Here is a 23734-nt window from a genome sequence, read left to right as displayed (position 1 = left end):
CTCTTTGGTTGGTTATTTAATAGTATCTTTTTCATTTACTACTCCATATGAGACCTATTTTTAAGATTTACTCAATATTTTGTATCTGAAGTCAGACATTCACTATGTGACACAAGACAAAGTAAATTTAGATTTTTTAATATGATGAAATATCATTATAAAGTTGTAAAATTCCAGAAGACTTTTAATACACTTTAATAAGAAGTCAAAAGCAACCACTTGATTTCACAGTAAATGTAGAGAAGAAATGGATATGGTATACTTTCCAATACATGGAGAAAAGGTGGCAAATCATATTGTATAAGGGGACCACATAATTGTGTGCTTAGCACCAATCTTTTCAAAATTTACATGAAAAAAGATCAATCATTACATTGCAAATGCAATCTAACATATCCTTAATGATCTGAAAATAGCTGAAGCATGATATACTGCAGAGAATTCCTTGCAGAATGAAGTCATGTGCTAAAGAGAAAAATGGGAAGTACAATTTCAGTTCATATGACTAGCTTAAATTTATGATAAAGCATTTCATATACCATGTGTATTTAATTAATAACTATCTCAAAGTAAATGAGAAACTAAAAGGCTAGTTTGTACAATGCCTTTTTAAAATGAATGACAAAGAACATGCATTCCTACACTTCAGAAAGATGGCTGTTTATTCAAATGAGGCCTTATTTTCTTTAACATCTATTCAGATCTCTAAATACTATATGAAAAATAGAGTTCCTTAGATAAAAGGTTGATTCTAGGTCTGGATAGAAAACTTGTATGATGAGTCTGGTACACCTTCATATAATGCTCCAGAAGCAAGATGGCTACCAAATACCAGCATGTAAAAAATACAACAAAGCAACCTCCAGAAGCCAACATGAAGAGGCTTCCCATGGTCAAATAAGAGCCAATCTGAACACCAAAAAAGGCCACAATGGGGTGAAATATACCAAACATTAGAAATCCATGAGTTCATAATGATACTTAGAAAAAGTACAGTGGTCCCTCTGGAAGATACTTGGAAACAAACTCATTTTCTGAAAACTGATAAATTAAAGGACAGAAGCATTTATCCTGTCTTTCCCGTAAAAAGTACATTTCAGGTTAACCAAATGGTGAACACTGCCAAGTTCTACTTTGTAGACTGTCAGCCAATAAATGTAGAAGAAATCACAGAACTAGAGTATCACATTTTTATAGCCCCCAATGAAGCAAAGAGAACTGGGCAGGGATCACAAACAACCAAGAGCAATTTTTTGAAAGGATGGATCAGGATGAAAACACCTGTACACAGTGATCAATATTTGTAACACAGAAAGGAGACAACTTGATATTGTACACCAGGTATATACTGCAGTAGGAAGTACAAAACCCCATCAGTACAACATTCATGCAAAATAAGGAGGAAAAAAACCCTAAATGTGACCCTATTAATCTACATCTAGATAAATCTCCAATTTCCAGAAAAAAAACAGGGAATAGAGGAATGCATTAAATGTCACCAGCAGATGCAAGATACGCCAAGTCTAGATTATGGTAAAATTCTTTAGGACAAATTATCTGCTCCTTCAACAAGTAAGTGTCAAGGGAGAAAAAAAGAGGTAGGAGAAATTGTTATGGATTCAAAGGCTTAAGAAACACATCAACTAAATGTAATGTGTAACCTTGCTTGGATTCAGCTTCAAATGAACCAGATATAAAGGAATGTCTATGATACAACTGGGAAATATGAGCACTGATTAGATACTTGACAATAATACCTGTTATATTTTGGGACTGTGATAAAGTACAGTAATTGTGTGTGTGTATTTATCCCTTATCTTTCAGAGATTTATAGATGAAATGGTATGTTTGGAACTTGTTTTTAAATAATCAAGTCAGGAGTGAGTTACAGATAAAGCAAGGTTAATCAATACATTGATAAATGTTGAAACCAGCAACTGAGTAATGACAATTACTACAGTGTTTATTCTCTTAGGTATATTTGAAATTTTCCATAATAAAAAGTTTAAAAAAATCAAGTTGGTTATAATGATGGTGAAGATAAGCCAGTCATAATTTAGATTCATTCACTTTAGTTTTTTCTCAAACTTTTATTGGAATATATTTGATTTACACTGCTGTGCCAATTTCAGATGTACAATTTGACTCAGTTAAACATAAATATAGGTGTGTGCATATATTCTTTTTCAGATTCTGATTCAATTTAGTTTTTATCAGTGTAGAGTGACTGAATAATTTCAAAATGCAAGTCTCCTAAGTTCATGCTCCTATTGTAAGTCATTCATGTATCTTATATGTCTGATTGATAGCAATATTTTCATTCTTTAGAGTCAGATATGACTGAGCAACTAACACACACACACACACACACACACACACACACACAATGTTAACTCTAGTCTTTTGAAGATAGTCTTTATTCAAACTAAAATTTTAGCTACTCTTTGTAATTCTCCTGACTTTGTCTTCAAGTGTATTCACAAGGGAAAAAAAAGTCTTAAGATGAGTTTTAAACTGAAAGCTCAATCAGAAGAAAATAGAAAGCTATACCTTCCAATTATTGGCCATACTTGTTATGTGTCCTCTCTATTAGAATCCAAGGTCCCTGGCATACTTTTTAAAGTTTCAGGGTCTAAATGGTGCCTAGCACATAGTAGGAACTCAATACTTAACACAATGGATGAAAGTTTATTTACTAACTGCATCCCAATGACATTTAAGTGTTTCTTAGGATGAATACCTTTATTTGATATTCATCAGACATTATTTGAAATGGGCAATATGACAACTAATGCAAAACAAATCCAAGTAACACATGAGGGGAGAGAAATTCTAGACAATATATGACTCTATAGACTGACTTTTCTAGACATCAAAATCTGTGACTGTGCACAGAAAAATGTTATGTACTTCACAGAATTAAATGAGGCATCTCAAGTTTAAGAATATGATGTTTTAATAATCGTACACAGCTAATAGGAAATATATTCTCTGAAAGATAAAAGTAATTTATGTAAATTCACCTGAAGACTGACAACTGCCTTTAACCTAAGAATCAATCTTTAGGCTGTTATATTCTACTACTAATCTTTCACACACTCAATACAAGGAGCTTAGCAGGTACAAAATATTTCTATTACATCTTCTTCAAAGAAGCAAAAGAAACAAGTCAAATTTAAAGAAATATAATTTAAAATGGTTCTGTCCTGTGAAAACAAAGCAAAACAAAACCTCAAACCCCAAAATCATACACTAAACTGGCGACTCTGAATTTGGGTAAAAATGCTTAAGTATGTCAAAGGAAATAGTTGTTTTTAATAGGTGTTTTTCCATACACTTCCAACTGTATTTCATTATTTAAATCCTTTTCAGAGTATCTGTGACATTTTAATTCAACAAAAACCAAATTTCATGTTTTTTTCTAAATTATAACCATACCTGCCATTAAGTTTTAAATAGCATTGCCAGGAGCCCCATATACCCTACACAGTTATACAGTGGGGAAATTCTTTTTCTTCTTTTAACATCCAATTGTGCTCTTCAAAACTGAGTGACAATTAGACTAGATGAAGGTTTTATTTCGGGCAGAATTAGTTCCTTTGTTACATGTATTTCTGAGGCACTCTGTTGCTTTATTTTTAACACCAAAATACACTGTAATTGGTTTTTTGTGAGTTTGTAATTTTTGACATATTTCTTTCCCACTATTAGATTTTTAGCTTCTTCGGAGAAAAATCATCTCTCACTCATATTCCCAGTACCGAGCATTGAACAGACCCTATTCCTACCTCTACAATACCAGATTTCATTTATCTATGTTTATTTGGGTCCCTATTGATTAAATTTTCACAACTATCATATGATATGCTGTTCTTCACTTATACACACTTTCTATGCTGTGAATATTAATGATAATTTTTTTTAACTACAATTTTTTTAATAATATTTTTTCATTAAAACCAAAAGGGAGCTTTTGTCATACTAAGTCAAGTAACTGAGACAGAGAAAGACAAATAATCATGTGCTATCGCTTATATGTAGAATCTAAAACAATGGTACAAATGAAATATTTTGTTTTGTTATCTACAAAATGAAATATTTTGTTTTGTTATCTACAAAACAAACACTCACAGATATAGAAAACAAACCTATGACTATCTAGGGGAAAAAGAGAAGTGTGGGACAGGGAGGATAAACTGGGAGACTGGAATTGCCATATACACACTACTATATACAAAATAGATAACGAGTAAGGAACTAGTATATAGCACAAGGAACTCCAGTCAACTCTCTGTAATGACCTATACAGGAAAAGGATCTAAAAAAAAGAGTGAATATATGTATAAATGTAACTGATTCACTTTGCTGTACATCTGAAATGAACACTACATTGTAAATCAACTATACTCCAACAGAAATTTTTTTAAAAAGCTGAAAAAAAAAAAGCGCTGGATTTTGTGCCACAAAATTAGATATACATCTGAAGTAGAAAATAAAATCTAATGTTGGAGGAAAAATTCAAATGGAATCACAATGTTAAATTTACCAATATCAAAATAAATCGTAATTGCCACTTTTTTTATAAATTAAAAACAAAATGAAATTTTTATGAGTCAAAATGCTAAATTTAACAATATGAAAATGTGTCATCTGCAAAAGACTTTCAGATAAATAACCCATTTTTCATATTTACAAGTCCAAAAGCACTAAGAAATAATGCTAAGAGCTGATTTAGGGAGGGGAAAGATGAAACAAGATTGGTAACTGTTGAAGCTGAGTGATGGGAACATGGGAGTTTATTATACTACCTTCTTTATTTTTATATATGTCTGAAATTGCCCATAATTAAAAAAAGAAAGCAGTAAAATAAGCACCGTAACAAGATACTATAGTAATTAGAAGACTGTGAGACACTAAAAGTAAAACAAAATGGCTAGTTATTTAACTATCATATATGGTTTCTGTCCTGAGAAAGCATAGCGGAACACAGGAGGAACAGCAGCACTGAAGAATTCTCATAGGAACTGTCCTGGTTGGTTCTCTCAGGCAACTAGCTTAGCAGCATTATATGGTGTAACGTGGAGGGAAAGTGGGAGTAAAATATATTGGAGTCAAAAAGATTGCAGCAATAATAAAAATGTGAAGTGATTCAAGTGTGGATGAGGGCAGAAACCATAGCAGGAAGAAAGAGAAAAGGATGCATCTAAGAAAAAGAGGAAGAATTTTTCAATTCACTAGAAATAAAAAAGCAAAGCAATGAGTCAGTCATGATAGGGTTTTCAATTCTAAGTGATTAGGTGGGTGTTATTTACATTAGCAAATAAAGACAGGGATTGTGGAGGTAATGGAGACTTAGAGGAAAATAATAGGTTTTGATTTCGGAGAGGCTGAAATTTATGGAGACAATCATAACTACAAAACTATAACAATAATTCCTTATGTATAGCTTAAGGTGCCAGATACTATTCTAGATGCTTTATATGCATTAACATATAACATGTTTCCCCAAAATAACCTTAATGAGGTGAGTAATGTTACTATCATTTCTATTTTTTACAAAAGAGGTAATTAGGATGCAAAGAGGTTAAGCAACTTGCCTAAGGTCATAGTGACGTAAATGATGGAACCGGAATTTGAATCTAAGCTTAATTACTTTCCTGAGTTGCCTCCCTAGGTCATGACAGAGATGAAGAAATGTTTATGATAAACACAGTTACAAAAAAGGTGAATTTATAAAGTTACCTAGCTTTGTAAAGAAATTCTCACAGTCTGACAGTTTTAACAACCAACTACTTTATTTTTAGGTTTCTGAAGAAAGAAATTTTTCTTTTAAGCCTTTGTAAACTAAAAACAACAGTAACCAAAACTATGAAAAATAAAAGATAGGATTCAAGAAAAACATATTATTACAGTTAAGCATCAATGTTACAAGATAGTCTAACCACTAAATACTATAGTTTAAATGATGCTATGCTCGTTTCAGCATTACAAGTTAAATAATTAGGTGTATTTTATGCGATCTTTTGTATGCTCTTAGGAGGTAAGTCTTAGGCTTTGGAAATTCAATCAGAAGAACAATTCTTGAACAGTAGCTTCAAAATATAATTCCTTTAGCAGAAGAATGTTGCTACACTATAGCAGAGCAGACTTCTCCAATACAGAAGGCCTTGTCCTTCTCTCCCATCATCACACAAAATTAAAATACAGTTACAGAACATAACCACACAGTAAATTGCCCTGTAAACATAAGTATAATTTTGTATAGATAGTCCTTAAAATAGAAATTAACTGTATTTTTTTAAGTGTTCTGAGAAAACGTCTGGCTTTTCTATGCCCTAACAATTTTATTAATAAATCAAATGTGTACTTACGTTCTGACACTGTATAAAGGAGGTTCTGGGGTAAAGGAGGAGGTAGTCTTGCTCCTACTGGTGCAAGATTGGGCACTGCACTTGTCCCAGGCTGGTCACGGTTGTTGATCAAGCTTGACTGTGTTATGGGTGGTCCTACAGACAACAAAAAGTGACAGCTAGAGCAGTAATGTTTGCTACATAATAAAAACACTCACTACACCAAGTACAATAAGGATATTCACATATAAAATACCTACTTTGGTTTAGAACAGAATAAAGAAATTTGATATGAGCAGGCTTGAGCACTCAGAGGATTGTTAATTTAAATGACATTTTAGTTCTGTAATAGACTAATCTAGGGTGGAAAAAGGGCAGAACTGGTTGCATCTGGAGGCTGGGAGTAGAAAATGGCCAAGAGATTTGAACAAACTTTCTGGGATGATAACAAAGTTCTATAGAACTCTTAAATTAATGATAAACATATTTGAGTGTATCTATGTCTAGAATGTACTGTGAAATGCATTAAAACTAAAAATGGAGAGATGGAAAGATATATGATGACACAACATGAAAAAGAAAGTGTGAATCACTCAGTTATGTCTGACTCTTGATGACCCCATGGACTGTAGCTCAGCAGGCATCTCTGTCTATGGAATTCTTCAGTCAAGAATACTGGAGTAGGTAGCCATTCCCTTCTTTAGGGGATAGTAAAGTGCTAACTGTAGAAGCTAGATGGTATTTGTTTCCTTGAAATTTTTCTTGGCAAAGTGTTCAGGGGGAAACAACACTCTTAGATTTAACTTTTACACAGATATGTTCCCCCAAATGACGTAGGATCTTTTATTGTGAGAATTTCTGTACATCAAAGACGCCTTTTTATCTGAGAAATTAAATCTCAACTTGAGCTTTACAATTATACCATTTATGTGACAATATTAAATACTCACAACCCACTGTTAAAAGAACCATATTGCTGTTGACCAAATCTATGCATTAAATGTATACAAACGTTTATCAATTTTAATGAAATGTATTCTACAAAGAATTTTACTGCAGGAAAGCTATGCAATGGGTACATGATGTCATATTAAACTATTTTTGCAACTTCCAGTGAGCCTATAATAATTTTAAAAATTAAAAATTTTAAAAAGAATTGAAAAAGTACCACTTAAATAAACTGAATGGTAACCATTTTTTCAAATAATTTGCCAACTCTTAAAACATTAAATGTCTTCAGGTAGGTATTTTCTTATACCTCTGTACACATGTAAAAAAAAGATCTTCATGATCCAGATAATCACGATGGTGTGATCACTCACCTAGAGACAGACATGCTGGAATGCGAAGTTAAGTGGGCCTTAGGAAGCATCACTACAAACAAAGCTAGTGGAGGTGATGGAATTCCAGTTGAGCTATTTCAAATCCTAAAAGATGACACTGTGAAAGTACCTCACTCAACATGCCAGCAAACTTGGAAAACTCAGCAGTGGCCACAGGACTGGAAAAGGTCAGTTTTCATGCCAATCCCAAAGAAAGGCAATGCCAAAGAAAGCTCAAACTACCGCACAATTGCACTCATCTCACACGCTAGTAAAGTAATGCTCAAAGTTCTCCAAGCCAGGCTTCTACAGCATGTGAACCATGAACTTTCAGATGTTCAAGCTGGATTTAGAAAAGGCAGAGGAACCAGAGATCAAATTGCCAACATCCGTTGGATTATCGAAAAAGCAAAAGAGTTCCAGAAAAACATCTATTTCTGCTTTATTGACTATGCCAAAGCCTTTGAGTATGTGGATCACCACAAACTGTGGGAAATTCTTAAAGAGATGGGAATACCAGACCACCTTACACTCCTCCTGAGAAATGTGTATGCAGGTCAGGAAGCAACTGGACATGAAAAAAGGACATGGAAAAAGAGACTGGTTCCAAATAGAAAAAGGAGCACGTCATGTCCAGGAAGCAACTGGACATGAACTGGACATGGAAAAAGAGACTGGTTCCAAATAGAAAAAGGAGCACGTCAAGGCTGTGTACTGTCACCCTGATTATTTAACTTATATGCTGAGTACATCATGAGAAACACTGGGCTGGAGGAAGCAAAAGCTGGAATCAAGATTGCCGGGAGAAATAACAATAACCTCAGATATGCAGACACCACCACCCTTATGGCAGAAAGCCAAGAAGAACTAAAGAGCCTCTTGATGAAAGTGAAAGGAGAGTGAAAAAGTTGGTTTAAAGCTCAACATTGAGAAAACTAAGATCATGGGATCTTGTCCCATCACTTCATGGCAAATAGATGGGGAAACAGTGAAAACAGTGACAGACTACTTTGGGGCTCCAAAATCACTGCAGATGGTTGACTGCAGCCATGAAATTAAAAGACACTTGCTCCTTGGAAGAAAAGTTATGACCAACGTAGACAGCATATTATAAAGTAGAGACATTACTTTGCCAACAAAGGTCTGTCTAATCAAAGCTATGGTTTTTTCAGTAGTCATGTATGGATGTGAGAGTTGGACTATAAAGAAAGCTGAGCACCGAAGAATTGATGCTTTTGAACTGTGGTGTTGGAAAAGACTCTTGAGAGTCCCTTGGACTGCAAGGAGATCCAACCAGTCCATCCTAAAGATCAGTCCTGGGTGTTCATTGAAAGGACAGATGTTGAAGCTGAAACTCCAATACTTTGGCCACCTGATGCGAAGAACTGACTCATGTGAAAAGACCCTGATGCTGGGAAAGATTGAAGAAGGGAGGAGAAGGGGATGACAGAGGATGAGATGGTTGGATGGCATCACGGACTCGATGGACATGAGTCTGAGTAAACTTTGGGAGTTGGTGATAGACAGGGAAGCCTGGTGTACTGCAGTCCACGGGGTCACAGAGTCGGACACAACTGAGCAACTGAACTGAACCGACACACATAAAATGACTGCTCCAGAATTTTCTCAGTTATATTTTAAAAATTCAGTCTTATTTCTGTTTTAGCTCAACTAGCAACTGTTTTTTTTGAAATGATCATTTTTAAACATTTCTCCTAATCTTGGTGAATTTGATAACAGCATATTGACCCCCTTTTTTTGGGAAGTCTTTTATCAGTAAAGAGATTCATACCGAAGTACATACTGGTGAAATGCTCTGATATGTGAAAAATACTTCAGGGAAAAAAAGTAAAAAAAATTGTGTGGGGCAGGCAAGAAGAATAAATGAGACAAAAACAGATGAATATTAACCATTGAATTTAGATGATGAAACATGGTATATTATTATTCTACATCTGTGTGTATTCAAAAATTTCCATAAAGGGGAAGAGAAATTGGATGAAGGCAGTCAAAAGACACAAACTTCCAATTATAAGATAAATAAGTACTAGGGATATAATGCACAACATGATAAATATAGTTAACACTGCTCAATGTTGTATATGAAAGTTGTTAACAAAGTAAATCCTAAGAGTGCTCATCGTAAGAAAAATAAAATTTTTTACTATTTCTTTAATTTTATACCTATATGAGATGATGGATGATCACTAAACTTACCGTGATAATCACTTCATGATGTATACAAATCAAATCAGTATGCTGACACCTTAAACTATACAGTGCTGTATGTATATAGATTAATATAACTGGAAGAAGAAAACCCAGAAAAGTCCCATAACAAACTGTTTTAAAGAGTATTTCAATATTCTCTTAGAGATTTTCTTTAAAGATGCTGCTGCTAAGTCGCTTCAGTCGTGTCTGACTCTGTGCGACCCTAAGGACAGCAGCCCTCCAGGCTCCTCTGTCCACAGGATTCTCTAGGCAAGAATACTGGAGTGGGTTGCCATTTCCTTCTCCCCTTTAAAGATGGAACTTTCACTAAACTACTGGCATACTCTTTTTTTTCTGACCTCTTCAAAATGCTGGCTTTCTATCAACGAGCAAGATTTTGACTCCAGGTCAATATAGGTTAGGGCACTACTAATAAAATTTACACTTGGAGGTACTATAAATAATGCAATAATGCAATATGACACTGGGTAGAAAAAAGGGAAGAACATCTTAATTATGGGAATATATTCCAAATTCTATTAATAATTTATTTTTCAAATTCTTAAAATCTAGTGTCAAGTTACATAAAAGGGATGGATTCCTTTAAATATTCTTCACTAAAGAAACTATACATATACTTACGTGGTATGGGAAGCACAACAGAAGGTGGAGGCTGGCCATGTCCTTGGGGAACAGGAAGTCTCATGCTGTGGCCAGGGCCTGGGCCTGGGCCTGGGCCCGGGCCTGGACCAGGGCCTGGGCCAGGGCCTGGCATTGGAGGCATTAACATTCCAGGAGGCGGTGGAGGAGGAAGCCCAGGAGGAGGTGGAGGGAAAGGAATCATGCTTGGTAGAGCAACTTCATCAACAACCAAGGGATCATTTCCATGATCAAACTGACAAAGGTCACCAAGTACACAGAATCCTCTTTCTGTAAGAATCAAAGATAAATTTCACTATGATCTACACTGAGTTCAGCAAACAATTCCCTGAAACATCCACCAATCTGATTTATGGAGTGCTTTTTGTGCGAGGAATTTAAAGCCTTCTTAGTGTTATTCTGTTACCATTGCATATTCCTGAGGTAGGAACAGGTGTACTCTCTACTTGCTATACTGTGACACTATGCTTTACTGAGACAGCAAATAATCAGGTCAAAAGCAGGCTACCAACCACTATCAGATTAACCCATTTGCTACTGAGTTTTCATAATAAAAATTCAGATATTTTAAATAACTTAACAAAGGTAGAGAGGATAAGGAATGTGAATTAGATGACCTACTTTCAACTATCTACTTTCATGATATTATTCTAAAGCAACAATTTTTGCTATAAGTTGAAACTTTAAATTATTCAACTGAGTATTATGTTCCAGGTTATTCACTGCAGAATTGTAACAGCAAAATATCTGAAACATCCCAAAAGTGTCGTAAGTTTAAACACATTTTTGTACATAGAGCATACAAAGAAGTATTAAAAAAAAAAATGCTGAAGAAGCTCTTTATAGTTACTATATTTACATAGGATGACTGCCAGGAAATAATGTTAAGTGAAAGAAAAACAAAATGCATAGTATGAATGAAGTATAAATAGTATAAAGTACAATACCATTTATGTTAAAAACAGAGTGGGGGAGAATATGTTTTTATGTACACATGCATAGATTAAGTGGAAAGATACACAAGAAACTGACAACATAAAATTGGCTTTGAGAAGATCTTTGGGGCTGGGAGACCAGGGTAGGGGTGAGTTAATGCCTGAACCACGTGATTCTATTCCCTACTTAAAAATAAATAAAAAGAAAAAATATATACATTCTATATTTAAAGAAAAATGTTATGATGTCTAGTCATTTGCTATAAATAGCCTGGGAGCTGTGGAAGTATACATGAAAACAAGACTGCCTATGAGTTGACAACTGTTGATATGAGGTCACAGATACACTAGGATTAATTATATTACCTTGTGAATTTTTGTCAATATTAAATTATTATTAAAATATTAATAATAATTAATAATAAATTAAAATATTCCCATAATAAAAAACTAAAATAAATGCACACATTAACACCAATCCATTCATTCAAATGGAAAGTTAGCAAGTTAAAACTGTAAGTAGGTTATACATGCTTAACAAATCCCCAGGGTCAAACAGCACACAAAAAAATGACCATTCCTAGTGTCTACCAAATTCTGCAGTGTAATTACAGTGTCGGAAGTAAAGAGGAAAACAAAACATAAATTAAAGGGTCAAATCTGAACACTTTGTTAACAAGAGCCAAACTATTACATCCAACAAGTAAAGAAGCATATGCCAAAGAGATTCGCCTCCTCACTCATCCCTTTTAATAACATCCAGACTGTAATGAAATGGTATGTACTACTAGCAACATTTACTTTACTAGTACTCTGGGGTACAATAAAAAGAGAATTTTTACCATCATAATCTCTGCATCGCCTCTTTGGTGGTGGGTTTCGACCAAAAGAATTGGAAGAGCTATGATTATTATAGTAATTAGACCAACTCTCCGTTGTGTTTTCAGAGTGGTGCGCAGGTGCGATCACAGTCACAGTGCTGGGAATAGACTGTGCCCCCGAGGAGTACTGCTCAGAAGAGTTCGGAGCCGGTGCAGACACAGGCGCATAGGAGCTCTCCAAGTCATTCCTTTCACTCTTAAACTTTGATCTTTCTCTATGTTCTGCTTTGGAGACAAAATAAAGACAAGAAACAAGTAAGACCAGATTTCTATATTGTTAAACTGTATTTTCTCACAGAAAAGGCAAGATGAGAATACTGAAGTAAATTTACTGAGCTGTCCATATTTTAAAGTGCTCTCATTATTACTATAGTCTAAAACCAGGAACATCAACAATGTGATGGGTCTTGACCAAGTAACTTGTATAAAATCATCTTTTACAACAACAATGTTGATATATCAACATCAATACATAATGAAGAAAGATCAGTTTCTCTACTGACTTAGTAAGAATGCTAAGAACTGACTTTCAAACTGATCTACCGCAATTTTTTTCTTTTTAAATACTCTAGCCAACCTTAAAGCAAATCAATTATTTTCAGGCAGGGGGTGGGGGTGTGGGTACAGAAACAGACAACCCTCTCCCACCAGTAATAGTTTTGCTGATTAAAGGACACATGTTTCAATTATACAAAATGACTTAAATTTAGACATGTCCTATGATACATGAACAAATGGCTTCTTTTTAGACAAACTCCTTTGACTCCACCCTGAGAATAGAGCCCTGACTTTGTAACAAAAATCAAGTTTTTGTGACACAATTCCAGATTTTACATTGCTCAGATGTATTAAAGGTTGCTTGTTGGTGTTCAGTCCCTAAGTCATGTCTGACTCTTTGCGATCCCACGGACTGACTGCAGCATGCCAGGCTTGCCTGTCCTTCACTATATCCCGGAGTTTGCTTAGATTCATATCCATCGAGTCAGTGATGCTATCTAACCATTTCATCCTCTGCCGCCTCCTTCTCCTGTTGCCTTCAATGTTTCCATCAAAGGGATTCTGACACCCCTGTGATACAAGAAGACAAGCAACTATGGAGTTTTAGGGGGAAGCCACTTGGACTCACCAACACTCCTATTTGGATCCCGGTCTTTGCTGCGCCCCCGGCTTCGACTCCGACTTCGACTCAGGCCTCGGCTCTTACTCCGGCTCTTACTCCTGCCTCTTCTCCAGTCATACTTCTCACGGTACAGTTCATTCCGCTCATAGTACCGGTCGTAGTCTCTCCACTTGCCATCTTCTCTTTTCTTCTCCCGTGTCCTGTAATATACAGATATGAAAGCCATAGGTACACTACAGAAACCAGGACAGAAAACAAATCTGGAATATGAATTATCCTCTGTGATTCATCAAAATTCGTAACTTCTAAGCTTTTCCAGAGAGCTGTAAAACCACTGCGTAATTCCTCTAATCCATTACATAAAAAGAAGAAACATTCCCTTCAAGTATACTGGGTGGGGAGAAATAAAAAAAGAGGTGAATCCAAAGCATGGGGAGGGGTAAAAGGAAAAACATATTTAAAACTAGAAAAGACAAAAAGTTCAAAACAAAGAGTTCCTAAACAAAAACTAATTTTTTGATGGTAGGCTGATGAATCAAGATATAAACTGCACTACTTGTAATATAAAATGCTATGGACAATTTTAATACTGAGCACCCCTAACCAAATGGAACATTTCATTAATATTCTCTAAGGAGACTGCTCCCACCTCTGAGCTCCTGGGGAAAGCACGTAATGATTATTGTTTATAAAAGGAAGAGAAAGTATGACAAAGACAAAAAACACAGGGAATGGGAAAAAAAATTACTTCTTTAATCATTTTACAATGAGAGGAGTAGAGCATACGTCAAAAATCCTGCTAATATCCTTATAAGGTAACTGGAAAGTGAGTTATCAATGTTTTCCTAATTAAAGATAAACACAAACCTTCGTTCACTAGATTCTGAACGAGTCTTCTGGGGACTAGGGTATTTCTTTTTTCTGCCATCTCGTTCTTCCTCTGCTGGCTCCTGAAATACCTACAAGAAAATATTCATTAGAAACAAGAACAGTTCTTCCATAAACTATAAAACACATCCACCTGATAAATCTTTCTGGCCACAAGAGAGGGCATAAATATATTTAAATACTACAATCAAATCACATCCCCCAAAGTTGGCCAACAGGAAGAAGTAAAAAAAGATGTTGAAATTACTTTAACAGCAATATGTTAAATTTTAAATCTCACCCTAATAGCAGTGTAGGAGGAAAACTAATTCATTCTTTAAAATATAACAGTAAAAATAACAAATCTCTACTTCTAAGTATCATATAGTAAAATGGTTTGTGTGTTTTCCTAATTATAAAATATATTCACAATATAATTCATTTGAGGAGAACTTTAGATTTATTTCACAGACAAAGTTTAAGGAACAAATGGTTAATTTAACCACTGCTATAAAACTAAGTATTTCGTGTGAATTATGGAAAAATGGTATCAGAATTATTGGAAATGTTAAGGCTTCTTTTAAAACTTGAAGTCAAGATTGACCAGAAATACAGAACTAGTGATTCTATTAAAATTTTTTAAACACAAGTTAATCTCAAAACAAATACATGGGACGTCCCTGGTGGTCCAGTAGTAAAGAATCCACCGCCAATGCAGGGGACGCGGGTTCAGTCTCTAGTCTGGGAAGATCCCACATGCCTCAGGCAACTAAGCCCATGCACCACAACCACTGAGCCCAGGTACCTAGAGCCTGTGTTCCACAACAAGAAAAGCCATCTCAATGAGACACCCACATACCACAACTAGAGAGTAGCCCCTGCAACTACACAAAGCTTACATGATCAACGGAGACCCAGCACAGCCAAAAATAAATAAGTAAAAAAATAAATATATGGCCTTTACTAGAGGGAAATTAAGACAAATGAAGACATTTGGAAGAGCTAAACAAATGCCCATCTAATGAGAGGCTCGTTTAAAAATGCACAAATCAGGAAATGAGTGAATGGAACAGAAGATAACAATTTAGTAAAATCCAGGCAACATAAAATGGCAGCCACAATATGACAACCATATGTTGCTGACAAAAACATTCTACAATTATTAAACTATATTTAAAAATCATTTTCTCTACCAATTCACAGGAAATACAGAGGATGCAATCAGCAAAATCCAGAGTAAAAAACTCCAGTGTCTGGAGCAAACGACTCAGTTTTTTGCTGAGCAAAATGACTTGCTCAGCAAATGACTGAGTTTCTTTAAGGGAAAAAAGGGGGTGATGAAAAGAAGAGAGTTATATAAGTAAGTAGGAAGCGGGGGGTTAAAAGATATAAAGAGACTTAAAAGATATCAACTTGAAGAACTTTATCCTTCTTTTTGCTTTTGTATATTCTCTAAAGTTTTTTTTAATGGACATCTATTAATTTCCTCTTTGAATTTTCCTAATTTTAGGGAAGTAATTTTCTAAACTACTAATTAGTTTTTCTAATAGGAAAACCTATTCTTCAAAAGTTAAAGGACCCAAAATAATAAAAACATAAAGCCAAACAAAAACCTGTGCATGAATGTTCATAGCAGTATTATTTATGATAGATAAAAAGTACTAACTATTTGCCTATTAATACAAATATCCATCAACTGATGACTGGATAAAGAAAATGTGATATATTCATACAATGGAATATTATTCAGCCATGAAAAATCAAAGAGGTCCTGATACATGTTACAATGTGGAGGAACCTTTTAAGTGTTATGCTAAGCAGAAGAAGCCAGCCACAGAAGATTACATACCACGTACTTCTATTTATATGAAATGTCCAGAATAAGCAGATTTAATGAGACTGAAAATAGTTTAGTATATGGCCTGGGGTGGGGACTGGGACTGGAAGACCTGGAAGTAATGGCTTAATGAGCATGAAGTTTCTTTTTTAGATGCTGAAAATGTTCTAAAATGGACTATGGAGATGGTTATACAATTCTGAATACAATGAAAATTATCACATTTGTATATTTTACATAGGTGAATTGTAAAGCTGGTGAATTACGTATCAATAAGCTGTTTAAAAAAGTCAAAAGGGCATGCACAATACGAATGAATCTCATGTAAAAATAAGCTAAGGAAGCTAGACAAAAGAGTGTAAGACTTTTACATCCAGGGAGCATCCAGTAGGTTAAGGAAGTTAAATTAATTATTCCTATGGGTATGGAAAATATACAAAGAAATCCAAAGCAATATGGGTGAAGTCTTATTCAGCATCCTGCAGTACATTGTCAAACATGATTTTTAATCTCAAGTATATTTAAGTTGAGAACAAATGAGTGCTTTCTTGCTATATAAATAAAATGCTTGATTTGTACAGATTTTAAAAAAAGTCTGTATGATTCTTATTACATAAACTGAAAAAAACAAGAATACACTGTATCCCTGGTAGTTCAGACAGTAAAGTGTCTGCCTACAATGCAGGAGACCTGGGTTCGATCCCTAAGTCGGGAAGATCCCCTGGAGAAGGAAATGGCAACCCACTCCAGTATTCATGCCCGGAAAATCCCATGGACCAAGGAGCCTGGTGGGCTACGGTCCATGGGGTCGCAATGACTTGGACACGCCTGAGCAACTTCACTTCTTCATACTGTATTAGAAATAAGAGTAGCAGTAACCTTGGCATGAAGGAAGTGAGAGGGGAATATGTAAGAAGGAATTAAAAAAAAAAATGACACTTCAGCCAACTTGATTATTTAGATCTTGACTCAAACAAATGGGGAAAAAAATGGACATTTACGAACAATAAGCAATTTAAACACTGGGTATCTGATATTAAGGAGTTATTGTTACTTTTATATACAAGAATATTTGGAGGCTTTAAAAATATAACCTTTTAGAGATACCTACTAAATATTTATGAGGATGGCAAGTGGCTGAAGGTACAAAAAAGACAACTTCCTCCTTTCAATGTTATCTAACAATTACTTTAAACTATTATATTTACACACTATTCTACAAGCTATTATTTGTCAGTAATAACAATTAAGTTATGTATAAAAGCTAAGAAAATGGAAAAAATGCCAGACATTTGGGGTAGTATACATAGAAGCTGAAATCCATTTTCCACAATTTCCAAAATTAGGATTCACTGCGAAGATACAAAATGAAATAGTGTAACAATTTGGTTTTTTTTCTTTAACTGTTCTTTCAAAACTCAAGATAATGTAATTTTCCTCACTCAAACGAGCTATCTTTCAAACAGACACTTTCAATCCACTGACCTTCAGTGACTCTAAAAAAGGACACATGCTGCAAAAATTTTAACTTATTATACAAAGATGTAACCTATACCTTTTTAAAAAAAATTTCCCTGACCAGGTATTAAACCAATGCCCTCAGCAATGAAAGCACGGAGTCCTAAGTGCTGCATGCTTAGCTGCTCAGTCATGTCTGACTCTTTGCGACCCCATGGACTGTAGCCTGGTCTGGAGCCCACGAGGCTCCTCTATCCATGGGACTTTCCAGGCAAGAATACTGGAGTGGGGTGCAATTTCCTTCTCCAGGGGATTCTTCCTGACCAGGGATCGAACCTGCATCTTCCTCCATGTTTCCTGCATTGTAGGCAGGTTTTTTACCCACTGAGCCATCGGAGAAGCCCTAAAGTGAAAGCATTAGTCACTCGGTCCTGACCGACTCTTTGCAACCCCATGGACTTTAACACACCAGGCTCCTCTATCCATGGAATTCTCCAGGTAAGCATATTGGAGTGGGTTGCCATTCTCTTCTCCAGGGAATCTTCCCAACCCAGGGATCAAACCTGGGTCTCCTACATTGCAGGCAGATTCTTTACTATCTGAGCCATCAGGGAAGCCCAAGGGCATGTTGCCTTCCCATTAGGGAAATAAACACTGGGCCCCCATGACAGGTGGGGATACTCACCACTATACTAACAAGGACCGCCAGAATTCCCTAACCTATAACTTAAACCAAAAATTATACATTATCCAATATAGAAGAAAAGTTTGTTTGTATTTCCATTACCTGAAAAAACATACTGGGAGCCCATTCTTTTTTTTTAACTGATGTGTAGTTGATTTACAATGTTGTGCTAATTACTGCTGTACAGCAAAGTGATTCAGTTACATATATATATACACACACACACACACACTTTATATTCTTTTCCATTATGGTTTATTATCACAGGATATTGAAAATAGTGCCCTGTGCTGTACAGTAGGACTATGTTGCTTATCCGTTCTGTATATAAAAGTTTACATCTGCTAATCTCAAACTCCCACTCCACCCCTTTCCCAGTCCTCTCCCCCCGTGCAACCCATCAGTCCGTTCTCTATGTCCAATTAAAAGAGAATAACTTTTACAGAGGTCAACTACCAACTGAGGATGATACCGGTAATAAGAGCTAAGAAGTCCCTGCAAGCAAAAGAAAACTTTACATTACCTCTTCTTTAATTTCTTCTTTTTCTTGGACTGGTGGTTTTGGCTCAGGCTTAACTGGTTCCAAAGGAGGAAGGTAGTTCTTAGTATAGAGACTTTCAAATAGCTTATCCACAAAACCTGAAGTTTCTAAGGAGAAAATATAATATGTAAGTGTTACACAAAGGGAAATGAGGAATGACTAGTAGGTAACCAAACGTTTGACAACACACTCTATTGGCAAAATTGAGGAAAGTGGGACATCTCATTCAAAGCTGGTGGAACTAAAAATGAGTTTAACCCTTATGGGGGAGAAACCATTTCTGGGGTTTAAAACCCTTTAAAGATACTTGCACATGTACAAAATGATTTATATGCAAGATTGCCTGTTTGAGTATGTAAAAGACTGGCTACAACCCAAATTTCCATGAATAAGAGACTAAATCATATGACAATCAAACAATAACACACAGAGGCTATAAAAAGAATAAGTACTGATAATATCAACGCTCCAAGATATAAAATTAAATATTGTATTCATATATATTTGCATTAAAGAGAACTCTGAAAGGACACAAAAATGACAAGGTAATGTACTAGGGGTGGGAAGGGATCAGATGAGGTGAGAGAGACTTTCATGATATACCTTTATATTGTTAGATTAACTAAATTGCATACTCAAATATTTATTTTTAAATTAGTTGAAAAATAAATTTTGACATGAGAATGGTATGAAAATATCACTTTGTGTTTTAAGTAAAACATGAAAAAGGCTGCTCTATTTTGTAACTTTTTCAGACTCTTTAATGGAGAGAACCAGAGGAAGTTATTAAAAATTAAATGTCAAGATATTTATATTATGTTATTTAAACCAAATTTAAGTCACTTCCAAGGGTCCTACCCCTCAGGAAGAACTAAAGAGGATATTAAAAGTATAATACAGATTCTGCTTACACCACAACTGTTACACGTTTTATACAAATAACTATTTCTAAAATGTCAAATTTTTCTTCAGAAAAGCATCTTTTCATAAACTTTTTAGGTTATTAATTTGTGCAGTAAGCATTTCCATGATTATAAAATGGTAAGCTCTTCTTACACATAACTTTAAGACAAATCAATCAGACCATTTGAAAGACTTTATGATCAGAAGACTGTTTTCACATGCATCTGTATTTCTAAAGCACTTTTTAAAACATGTATTACTTTTGTAATTTAAAAGATACACAAATCATTACTATCTTTAGTTAAAACTAAGCAATATGAATTAATACATTTAGAAAATACTCATCTGTACTGAAAGAATCCTATATTAATTTTGTATAAAAAGCCTTAAAAATGGACAAAAAATATGTAATCCTTAGTTTCAGACTGAGAAGTCATATGACTATCTTTTCTTTTTCAGAAGATACTTGAGCTAAAGGATCCTTTCTCATTACTAAATATAAAATATCCACATTCCTGTTTGTCCATTCAACAGTATTTATTGAGTATCTTCTATATGTCAAGTCTGTAGGTTTCGAGTCTCCAATTTTAACAAAGGAAAAGACAAACGGGAGGTGGAGAGAGACACACACAGATAAACAGGCAGATTAACATATAACATGACAGGGAGTAACAAATGCCATGAAAAAATAATAAAGCAAAAATGGGAAGAGGAGAGAGAAACCACCCTGAGAAGATGACATTTGAGAAGAGGCCAGAAACCATGAGAAATCGTGTTTCAAGCAAGGGTAAAACAGTGTTCAAAAGCCCTCATTTGGGAACATGTTTGCCATGCTGAACAAAACAGCAAGGTGGTCCATGTGGCTAGAATGGAACAAATGACAGGGAGTGGTAGGAGATGAGGTCAGACAAGCAGCAGGGAGGCCCCCAGGAAGCTCCGCAGACTAGGAACAAGATTTTGCTAAGAAGATGAGAAGTTAAAGACACACAGAGAAGAGGAACATGCCCATTTCTTCTTGCATATCAAGAAGCCCCAGTCAAGAAGGAGAAAAAGTTACCTTCATTGTCTTAATAAACAGTAAGAATAAAAATCTTTAAAATTGTTACTCTTTAACCATTAACTAGGCTCTACCACAAGCTCCAAGGATTCATTCACTTAAAAAGTACTTGAATTACAACTGCCTCAATATCGGAGAGGAGCAGAGCAGGAAAGGGAAAAAAGTTTTGCCGAATACACAATAAATAATTAAGCATGAATAGGTATATCCAAGTATTTAAAGAACTCTGACCAATTTATTTCCTTTCAAGCTTTATCTTTAAGATTTTATCAGGAAGTTTTAAATTTAAAATCTCTATTCAAATACTTGGTTGAAGGCCTATAATAATTACCTTTTTGTAAAAATACGTCAAGTTGATCAGCACAAAAGGCTTTCAATTCTTTCTCAGGTTTGTCCTTCTTGACCAGTGCTACAACATAGTTGGCTAAGGCTGAAGGGTCAGCATCACATCTAGTTAGACAAAGAGAAAACAAGTATTTTTAAACATTTTTTTCATATACTGATGTCATTAACGAAACCACCCCTATTTTGGAAGGCTTCAATAAAAAACTTTATTTTAAAAAATGACTGCAAACACAGGCAACTATCGTTAACAAAGAACATATTTATAAATATAATACAGTTAAGTTTTTCTTTTCCTGCTTATTTTTATAAAATAATGTGCCTCCTATTTTTAATGTTCCAATTATACTCAGAACTTAGGACTGAATCTACATTTATTTGCTCTCAGTGGTAATAGGGAAGGGATGGCAATGGACTCTTAAGGTGCAGCTTGACTCCCAGGCTGTAGAAGCGCTGTAGATCTGCTCAGGAACTCTCTGTTCTGAGTGATCAATGAAGAAGCAGGGGAAGTGATGGGACAGCTTTTCCATTCTCTGTAATGCCAAGCACCAACATCTAAAAATGGCCATTTCTACCTCTAATCTTCTCAGTGAGTACCTTAAGGATCATTTTAAGACAAAAAGTAAGAACACAAAAAGCATGTCACCTTAAATTTTATTGGCAAACACTTCAGCAGCTATTAGGAAGAAAGAAAAGATTGGGGCGTTAGAACAGGAAGGATAAGAGAAGTGGTGAAAGCGCAGCAGAGATAACCTTTATTTACATCACTTTTTTTTCTAGTCAGTAGTAACCTGACTTTGACATTCTAAGTTATCTCTTATGCCAGGGCAGCACAAGATCCTTGAGTTGCCAACTCCTAATGTACAGCAATCCGCCAGACTTAACATTTTATATGTATTACAAGTAATAGCAAGTTTTCTTCTTATAAAAAATATACATACACACGCTTATATATTTATATTCTATTTTCCCCATAAATGTACATTTAAGTATCATATATCCTTTGTGGCTTCACAGCACTGTTGTGAAGATAAAATGAAAAAACTCAGAATGACAGGAGGTAAAATCATTATGCAAGCAAAATGATTATATCCCTATAAAATACTAATCTTATTCTATGATCCTTGGGCCTCTACTATAAATCAGAAAGTTAAAAAAGTTTCAGCTCAAGGTATCAATCACATTTCCAATAATGTATGAAATTAGTAAGTAAAAAACAACACCAACACCCTTACTTCCTTTCTAGTGTATACTTTTAAAACATTTATGCACCAAATTCTGAGAGCAAATTTCAATTCTACCAATTTTACAAAACTCAAAACTAATTAAAAAAAATGATGGGCAAATGTCAGAGTGCACTAGGAGTCTAAGTACACAGATGATGAGTTATGTATTAATTAAAAGAAAACTGGGATCCTTAAATAAAACGATTGTATTTTGGAGAATTATGAACAGATTACCTTAATAAATCCAACTGCTAAATTCTAAAATGGACATATAGCATCTCCAATTATATTCTAAACACAGAGAGAAAGGATTTTTTTATTTAAATGACTAAGAATAACAGAAAAGAAGCAATGTTATTTTCCCTGATCTTATGGGAACCTTCGAGGAGTCTCACGACCTAACAGGTATAACACTGGGTAAGAATATGAGGTTTCCAGTGAGAAACGGCAAAACTCAGATTACTGGAAAATGAGGTGAGTTAAACAAATCCAGGTATCTTCTACATATGGTTAGTATTCAGACTCTAAAAAACAAATGCAGAATTAGGTTGTTTCTGATGAAATACATTTTGATGTAACACTGATAAAACTCAAGATGAATAGTTACAAGAAGGTAAGAGTAGACACCAAGAAAAGATTATAGATTCTAAATATTTGTTTAATGTGAGTGAACCAGTGATTGTTAATAAATGATAGTTAGAATTCTGCACCAAATACAAAAAGCATGTTTACAGCCAAAGGAATGGGACCATTTAAATTTAACAGCTCCTATGCAATCTCAAAAACGACAGAATGATCTCTGTTCGTTTCCAAGGCAAACCATTCAATATCACAGTAATCCAAGTCTATGCCCCAACCAGTAACACTGAAGAAGCTGAAGCTGAACGGTTCTATGAAGACCTACAAGACCTTTTAGAACTAACACCCAAAAGAGATGTCCTTTTCACTATAGGGGACTGGAATGCCAAAGTAGGAAGTCAAGAAACACCCGGAGTAACAGGCAAATTTGGCCTTGGAATACGGAATGAAGCAGGGCAAGAGTAATAGAGTTTTGCCAAGAAAATGCACTGGTCATAGCAAACACCCTCTTTCAACAACACAAGAGAAGACTCTACACATGGACATCACCAGATGGTCAACACCGAAATCAGACTGATTATATTCTTTGTAGCCAAAGATGGAGAAGTTCTATACAGTCAACAAAAACAAGACCAGGAGCTGACTGTGGCTCAGATCATGAACTACTTATTGCCAAATTCAGACTGAAATTGAAGAAAGTAGGGAAAACCACTAGACCATTCAGGTATGACCTAAATCAAATCCCTTATGATTATACCTG

At 35.0% G+C, this 23734-nt stretch overlaps 1 protein-coding gene across 2 annotated transcripts in view; it reads right to left on the bottom strand.

Annotated features, from left to right (window-relative positions):
* Nucleotides 1-23734, bottom strand: part of RBM27 (RNA binding motif protein 27) — a 57831-nt gene that overhangs the window by 25004 nt on the left and 9093 nt on the right. Inside the window, exons 2-8 of one of the 2 annotated variants that reach the window (XM_010850458.1) lie at nt 21159-21277; nt 18850-18974; nt 14347-14438; nt 13486-13679; nt 12321-12584; nt 10526-10813; nt 6372-6506 (exon numbers count right to left, since the gene is read on the bottom strand). In XM_010850458.1, the coding sequence (XP_010848760.1) occupies nt 6372-6506; nt 10526-10813; nt 12321-12584; nt 13486-13679; nt 14347-14438; nt 18850-18974; nt 21159-21277 (1217 nt within the window). The remainder of the gene's footprint in view (nt 1-6371; nt 6507-10525; nt 10814-12320; nt 12585-13485; nt 13680-14346; nt 14439-18849; nt 18975-21158; nt 21278-23734) is intronic. The other variant, XM_010850459.1, reaches the window with a different exon arrangement.

This window comes from Bison bison, unplaced genomic scaffold (assembly GCF_000754665.1).
Source record: "Bison bison bison isolate TAMUID 2011002044 unplaced genomic scaffold, Bison_UMD1.0 scf7180017864291, whole genome shotgun sequence".
Classification (NCBI taxonomy): domain Eukaryota; kingdom Metazoa; phylum Chordata; class Mammalia; order Artiodactyla; family Bovidae; genus Bison; species Bison bison.
The sequence above is the reverse complement of the archived record's forward strand: the minus strand, read 5'-3'. Positions and strand labels throughout refer to the sequence as shown.